The 8,315-nt window shown below is 43.9% G+C and overlaps 1 protein-coding gene across 2 annotated transcripts; it reads left to right on the forward strand.

The window, feature by feature from the left end:
- Positions 1–22: 22 nt before the first annotated feature.
- ECHDC2 (enoyl-CoA hydratase domain containing 2) lies at positions 23–8,036 on the forward strand. 2 transcript variants are annotated; one of them, XM_014939115.1, is made up of 10 exons: positions 23–213; positions 1,742–1,809; positions 2,418–2,505; positions 3,030–3,116; positions 4,601–4,693; positions 5,380–5,436; positions 5,834–6,021; positions 6,458–6,508; positions 6,823–6,870; positions 7,772–8,036. In XM_014939115.1, exons 1-10 carry the CDS (start codon positions 93–95, stop codon positions 7,847–7,849), a joined length of 879 nt encoding a protein of 292 aa, XP_014794601.1. In that variant the 5' UTR covers positions 23–92; the 3' UTR covers positions 7,850–8,036. The 2 variants fall into 2 exon arrangements, with proteins under 2 accessions (XP_014794601.1, XP_014794603.1); XM_014939117.1 differs by lacking the exon at positions 1,742–1,809 and having other exon boundaries at positions 26–213.
- The last annotated feature ends 279 nt before the right edge of the window (positions 8,037–8,315 follow it).

The following is an 8,315-nucleotide window of genomic DNA, read 5'->3' on the forward strand; positions in this document are numbered from 1 at the left end:
AAAGGCGCAGCGCCCCCTCCGCGGTGACTCCCGGGAGACAAGGCCTCGGGGGCCGCGCCTCCGGGGTGCGGCGGAAGCCGGGGAGCAGCGCCATGATACGGCTGGGGCGGGCGGGCTGCCGCCTGCTGGGCTGCGGCGGCGGCGGACCCCATGGGGCCGTTCCGCGGCGGGGCGCGGAGGTGCTGGTGGGCACGGCCGGCGGGGAGAGCGGCGGGGAGTGCGCCCGCGGGGGGGACCGGCGCGAAGCCCCGGCGCTGGGTCCCGAGGGGCCGAGCGGGTGTCAGAACCGGGTTTCGTGGCGCTGCCTGTTGATCCGCTCAGTTTGACCGATTCCTGGTGAAAACGCGGCAGCTCCCGGCCCGGCGTGTGCGGGGCCGCGGGTGTTTCCTCCCCGCACCGCGGCCCCGCCAGGCCCCGCTGTCCCTCAGGCCCTGCGGACGCTGGACCTGTCCCCGTGTCCCCGCAGCACTGTCCTGTCCCCGCGGGGGGGTCCGGCAGCCCCGACCCCCCCCCGGTGCCCTCCTCACCCCAGAGGTGGCGGGCTGCCCCACAGAGCCCACAGAGTGCAGGGTCCTCACAGTCTCTTCCCTTTAACTTCTGCCTTGATAACTTTTTTCCAAGAAAGCAGCAGCCAAATACATAAAATAACTAGCTCGGTGCGTTGTTTTAAGTTACATCCACAGGAGATCTCAATAGTCAGGTTTGCAGAGCTCAGGGTTTCCCTGATCTCCAGGTGGGACAGGCCCAGGGCACGTCCGTGCTTCGTTATGCACCGCAGGCACCGAGCCATTTGCGTGTTGGTTGACGGCCAGAGGAAAGTAACTATTGCCAGAGCTTAAAATCAGTTCCTGGTAGGTTTGCTACTCACATTTAGTTACCAGAATTGTGAGTTGTTTGGTGGTCCCCCCCATTGCCTGTGTCTCTGTTCCTCTGTACTACCTGGCCGCTGGCATAGGAGTAGACAGAGACCTTCTCGTGGGTCAGGGGGACCACAGATGACAGATGCAAGGTGCCTACAGCGCCTACAGCAGCAGCATCATCTTAATGATACTGAGGCCTGGGGAAGTGGGCAGAAGCCCAGCCAAGGAAACAGGAGAGATTTTTGTTCTCCAAAGCATACAGGAACCATTGGATAATAATTTACGAAACGCAAGCGCAAGGGAGAAGTAGGTAGATGTTGTCTTATTTTTCTGCTTGGACTTAGGAACTTTGAGTGAACTCCTTTCCACTGGTGAGTTTATTAATGCTAAATCGAATGGAGCTGTTGTTTCAAAATGGGTCTGGAGCATGAACTGAGAGGGACCGCTTTGTGCTATTCTCACGCACACAGCAATCCCAAGAGGATGGTTTTCTCCAATAAGGAATGGCCTCAAACACAGTAAGACTGTACAATAAAAACTGAATTAAGTAACATTCAAAACAGAAACCTAACATGGATCGTTTGGGGTTTTTTTTCCATTCCTACAATGATTCTAAGATAGATTCATGGATGTCATGTTTGTTTTTTAACAGTCTGCTTATTTATATTACTCGCAGTGCTAGTGAAGTTTATAATTGCCCTGCAGAGCTGCATTTCCTAGATATCATCTGCCACCTCCACTTTTAAAATAACTGATTGTTTTAGAATATACTTTATATGCATTCTCAGGAAAGATGCAGCACACGCAGATATTGTTCCCAGTTGAATTACTGTGTCAGAGAATTAAATGAAGTGTAACTGAAATTGTCTCCTATTACTAAGGTATTGCTGAAATCCTAATGAACCGACCCCACGCGAGAAATTCACTGGGAAAAGTATTTGTAAATGAAGTGAGTATGGGCCTGGCCTGTAAACGCGTTTGGAATCATGATCAATAACTAAATGCAGTAAGAATAGCTGTGGGAAATCTGCAACAAAAACGTAATCTCTTGCTGAAGGTGAGTGGGAGATGGTGTTGGGGCGAGCAGGTTGGCCTGGAGAAAAAGGGATCGTGATGCTTCTGGACTGCGGGAACTCTGGATGCGGACTGGACAGAGACACTGGAGTTATTTAAGTTAGCTAATTGATGCAAGTTAACATCCTTACTTGCATAATTTCAAGAAAAGCATACCTACTGTCAGGCCTTAGCAGGTGATCGGTTGATTCATTTAAGAGCAAGTCTGGCTCATGCCTGGGCAGGACGGGGAGTTTAAGGTGCAGCAAAGGTTTGTCTCTGAGTGGAAGAACAAAAGAGATGGGGAAATGTGTCATTCTGAGGCTGTCGTGGAAGGATCCTGCTGGTTCCACATGCACGATTTTTCAGGAAATTCTTGGCACCTGCAGGGAAAAGAAAAAAAAGAGAAACTTTTATCATAGATTAGGAGCTTGCTGTAATTTAGATCTATACATCCATATGCCTAATGTTTTTCTCCTCTTGTTTGTACTCCCTCCCTCATAGCTGTTCAGCGCTCTGGAACAGCTCCGCTTTGATGAGAAGGTTCGCGTGGTGGTGTTCAAGAGTGAGGTGAAAGGTGTATTTTGTGCTGGTAAGTAACAAAGGCTCTGCAAACTCTCGTTATAAAATGTGGTGGCTCTCAGGGCTGTGTGCTGATCAGAGCGTGCAGGAAGGTAGTTGGAAACGCCTGCTAAAATTAAAACGGGCTGGCTCTTGTGTGGCAAATAACAAACACGTTGTTCTCTCTTTCACCTGTGCCTCTTGGCTCAGCAATGAAGACACATGTGATGGAGTGAGCTGCACAGCCTGCGTGGTGCTACTGGTTGTTTCCGATTTAAAACCGTCTTCAAGCACAGGTGCCTCCTGCGTTGGAGGCCTTGGTTTCCAGTTTTAGGGATTATCAGCCTTACATACAGTGATTTGTGCTCCTCTGTGAGATCTGTTCGAAGGGCACAGGGGAGCACCCAAGCCACTGCTCCAGCCCAAATGTCCTCGCTCCAGCTGCCACTGACCTTACCTAACCAGAAGACTCTATCTCCAGACTTCTGAAATGGTCTGTCCTTTGAGAGGACTCTATCAGGTTCCTGGATTCTAACCTTTTTCTCCTCTATCTAGGTGCAGACTTAAAGGAGCGTGCCAAGATGGACGATGCAGAAGTTGAACACTTTGTTAAAAGGCTGAGGAGTCTCATGGATGAAATAGGTAAATTATTATCTCAGTTGGGAAATTTGTCCTAGGCTGCCTGTGCTGGGACACTTAGAAATGCTGCAGGAGGGGAAGGGTGCTGGCCCCTGTGGGTTATCCATTCAGTAGTAGCTTCTCAAATGGCTCCAGTTTATGTCTGAAATAAAGATCTGATTAGAATGAAATACCAATGATCCTGCTGCCTCTCCAAGAACAAGATGCATTTCAGTTCTGCCTTTTCTGTGACAAAGAGCAGCACGTACACAGGCATAGAATAACTACCTGCTGTAACACAGCATTCTGTGTACAGTTCTGTGCAATCCTTGGGAGACAATGCTAGAGAGAATGAGCTGTCTTGGTTGTCCTGCTCTCAATACATGGTCAGAAGCAACATGGATTTGGATCTCTGAATGGAATTACTAAATGGATTGGTGAGACACTGGAACAGGTTGCCCAGAGAAGCTGTGGATGCCCCATCCCTGGAGGGGTTGAAGCCTGGATGGGGCTTGGAGCAACCTGGTCTGGTGGGAGGTGTCGCTGCCCATGGCAGGGGACTGGAATGCGATGATCTTTGAGGTCCCTTCCAACCCAAACTATTCTATGATTCTAGGATTTGTTGAATGTCAGGGGTTTTGTACCTACAACTCCCATGCCCCGTTATTTTATTTTTTTAGTGAAAGGAATATGGATTTCTGCATTTTCTTCCCCTGTTTATGAATTATTCTGCTCTCGCTAGAGAGGAATACCAAAGTGAAATCTGACTAAAATACTAATCAGAATTGCAGTAATTAAAAAACAAACAAAAATGTAGAGGGAATAACCCTGTCTCACAGACCACAGAAGCAGTCAGGGAGTGGTGGGTAGTTACAGCACAGAACTAGCACACGTCTGAAGTCTGCTTCCAGCTTCCTGAGTATTTAAAAAGGTATCTTATCAAGCAGCTCATCCCCAGGTACCTCAGGTTCCTCAACTATGAGGTGATAACAGTGCTGACCAGGTTCAGGAGCCTTGGCTAACAAAAAACCAAGAAAAGCTAATTCTTGTAACAGTGACTAGGGATGGTGTCTTTTTAACTGCAACAGTTGTATATTCACATCATAAATTTGCAATTCATCCTGTTTTGTGTTGCGCTACTTTGTATTTTCCTGCTTCTTTGCATGTGAGAAGAATGCGCTTTGCATGAAAGAAGAATGTTCTGCATTCTTACAAAGAAGGGAGAAATGCAGAAAGTTTGTAGTGCTTAGAGATGGCCAGAAAATTTGTGGCATAAAAGAAATTGAGTTCTTGAGACGTTTTGAATTTGAGAACTACTAAAAGCTTTAGAATTTAAGCATTTAAATTCCAGAAGCGAGTGGAACAGAACTGGAACAAAACTATAGAATCTGTTTTCTTTTCTAGCTTCCCTGCCGGTACCTACAATTGCTGCAAATTTAAGCATTTAAATTCCAGAAGTGAGTGGAACAGAACTGGAACAAAACTATAGCATCTGTTTTCTTGTCTAGCTTCCCTGCCGGTACCCACAATTGCTGCAATAGATGGCTTCGCGTTGGGTGGTGGCCTGGAACTGGCTTTGGCTTGTGACCTTCGAGTAGCAGGTTTGTAATACTGTAATCGGTGACTAGAGCTTGTGATAGCTGACTGGGAATCCAGTAGGTTAAGAGAGGAACCAGCGCAGTTCAGGAAACGAGTAGGCATTTGTCCAGAAATTGTGACATTCTTGTAATCGGTGACTAGAACACGTGACAGCTGACCATTAATGGAATCCAGTAGGTTAAGAGAGGAACCAACACAGTTCAGGAAATGAGTAGGCATTTGTCCAGAAATTGTGACATTTAGTTACTATTGGGAAAGCAGTTTCCTTGCTTAAAAAGTAAAGCCTATTTTTAGACAAAATTAGGATTCTGTCAGAAAACTATTTATTGGTAGGATTAAATAGTTACTATCGTGTAATACTATATCAGCACTCGGGCTAGATCTGACCATCCCTACTTAAATCAGTTGGGGCTTGAAGACTTCTTCAGTTCTCATTCTTCCATCCATTACATTTCAGCTAGTATGGACCCAAGGTTCAGTTTTCTAAATAAAATGGCTACGTGAGGGGTAAGCAGCCACACTACCCTTCCCTCGTCTGACTGGAGGTGGACATTGATTAAGCACTGTAGTATTCAGACCTTCCAGTTCAATATTGACAGTTTGTAGTTTTATTAATCGGTTCACTATTGAAAATTTGTAGTTATACAAATCAAAAAGTAACTAAACTCTATTTTTTTTTTTTTAATAGCTTCATCAGCTAAAATGGGCCTTATTGAGACCACTAGAGGGCTTCTTCCTGGAGCAGGTAACCTTCATTACATCTTCAGTCTCTTACTTCCTCAGCTGTACACTAAATATTTTCCCATTAGAGGACTTAATGAGTTTTGAATTTAAATTAGAAGTAGCATCTTACAGTGACCCAAGAGATCTATGAATCAAGAGTTCTGTCCCAAGCCCCCTGGGACTTGCTATGGATTTAGGAAAGTTCCTCTATACCTTTTGCTCTTTATCAAAATACTCAGAAGGACGCTGAAGCCTTTCAGGTGTCTTGCAAAGTGTTGACATATTCAGTTAGTAGTTATTAAAGAAATACATGATCCCTTTATTTTTCAAACCTCCTTGCTATATAAGGAGATAAAATATTACTGGTTTTGGGGGCGTTTCTCAGAAATGGAAACTGGTGACTTTGCTGTTGTTGTAAGGTGGAACCCAGCGCCTGCCCAGATGTGTTGGAATAGGTCTGGCCAAGGAACTCATTTTCACTGGCAGACAGATTGACGGACAAGAAGCCTTCTCCATGGGATTAGTGAATCACGCGGTGCCACAGAACAGCGACGGGGACGCAGCTTACCAGAGAGCGTTAGCCCTGGCTAAAGAAATCCTCCCTCAGGTAAGGGTGTTATTCATGTGGTCGATGGAGAGAAGGCATTTCTGCTCCCTTTATGAGAGAGCAAAAATCCCTTTCTATCCAATATTAAAAGTCTTGGTTCCTGATGTTTAAGTCTTTTCACTCTGTCCTTTATTTGCGAATGCAGTTTTTGCAGGAACAAATGCTAACACTCAGCCCCTTAACCCATAGTTCCCAGTTGTGGTTATGGAGAGCTGCAGGACACATTGAAACCTTGCACCATGTGCACCCATTAACTGTGGATAATGCCAAATTGTTTTTTAAAAATACTTAGTAACTTGCTGCAAATTTCTATAGTCTAGAAGGTCATTTGGAGTTAGGATAGTGATGTACCTACGCTACTATGAGCCAATGTGGCTTTAATTATTTTTAAATGTTTATTGTGGTTTGGTTTTGTTGTTTGTTTTTTTAAATAAAGGCTCCATTTGCTGTGAGAATGGGAAAACTGGCAATAAACAGAGGAATGGAGGTAAAAAATTTATATATTTTTTTTTTAAATAATGAAGTAAATGGCCAGGCAGCTCCTACAAATTACTACCGTAAAAATGTTTAGAACGGATGAGTTATAATCCTTGTTTAGACAAGGCATGAAAAACCATTTCAGGGGTTTTAAAGATTTTCTTTAAAGACAAAATTAATACAGCAGGATTTTTTTTTTTTGTTTCTACGGATGCTAACCCTGTAGTTCTAATGCAGGAGTGAAGGTCACTCACCGTGAGTGAATTTTTATTGATTTGAGGTCTATACTTTAGTCAAATCTCACACCTTCCCTCTCATCCCCAGGTTGACATCGCCTCGGGGATGGCTATTGAGGGGATGTGTTATGCCCAGGTAGGTTACCTTCCCTTCCCTTCCCTGAACAATTGTGCCTGTTTTCTAAAGCCAGATATTCAGCATCCTCTTGTGTTTTCCTCTCGATAAGGGAACACTTTAATAGCTAAATCCAAAGCTTCGAGCAGATACTTGAGTGCGGTTCCAGATACCTGTTTTGGAATATTGGCTGTTGTGCCACACAGAGCTGCCTCTCAGCCTGCCCAAGACAAAAGGCCTTCCTTAAATACCCTTCTGTCTGAAGGAATTGTATATTCTTAGTTTCAACAACATGTTAATTACAGGATGAGCTTTACAAATGGTTTTAGTTTTAACTTTTAACAAATTAAAATTCAGATTCCTCCTGGAGTCATTCTTTCTGACAAGTTTTGAGAGAGTGCCTCCTTCTCAGCCAACGGAACAATGCAACTGCTGTGCCTCTTGGGGTGTTTTAAGGTGGTAAAGTATGAAATTTATGGAAAACTGTTTTCCTAAATAGTTCTCTGGTTTTGGTCTTAGATGCCTTGCTTGTGATTTACAAGCAAGTGATTTACAACCCAGTCTCTTCATTTAAGCAAATTGCAAAATGTGGAAGGTGGGACATAATGTATTGTTGAAAGAAAAGAATCTTAATCTTAGACCACTCCTGCCAAATTAGTCAATACTTAAAAACACATCAGACTTGTCAATGAAAAATATATCTTTTTTTTTTTTTTCTTTTTTTTCCAGCAAGTGATTTACAACCCAGTCTCTTCATTTTTTCTAATTGCAAAATGTGGAAGGTGGGACATAATGTATTGTTGAAAGAAAAGAATCTTAGTCTTCGACCACTCCTGCCAAATTAGTCAATACTTAAAAACACATCAGACTTGTCAATGAAAAATATATCTTTTTTTTTTTTTTTTTTTTTTTCCAAATGTAGAATATTCCCACAAGAGACCGTCAGGAAGGGATGGCTGCCTTCAGGGAGAAACGACCACCTCAGTTTATTGGCAAATAATGCTTCTTAGCATCTCCTTGATTTTTTGAAGGCAGAGGAGGACTGAAGAGGACCCACTCATTTTTTGGGATTATTTTTATAACTGCCTACTGTGTACTGAGCTCCTTGCCTTGGACTGCATTTCTGAATACTCCACTGGGTCATTTTGCTATAAGAATTCCCAAATAAAGATTTTACTTTGTGCAGCTGACGTTCTTAAAGTGCTTACATTTTAAGTCAGTGGTTATGGCTCTCAAACAGGTGCCAGGTAACAGAGTGTGGAGAAGCTTTGGCTCACCATAAGCAAATTAAAAAAAAGGCAGAAAAGATGCTATATCTAAACATTGACATTAAAAAAAAAAAAAATATCACTCTGAAGAAGTCAACTTGCAAAGAAAACCTTTCCTAAGATTGCTTCCCATTATTAGTGCTCTTCCAAGTAATTGGGCAGAACATTAACACAGAGCACTGGTGTTTCACCCCAGAG

This window comes from Calidris pugnax, unplaced genomic scaffold, assembly GCF_001431845.1.
Source record: "Calidris pugnax isolate Ruff unplaced genomic scaffold, ASM143184v1 scaffold18, whole genome shotgun sequence".
Lineage (NCBI taxonomy): Eukaryota > Metazoa > Chordata > Aves > Charadriiformes > Scolopacidae > Calidris > Calidris pugnax.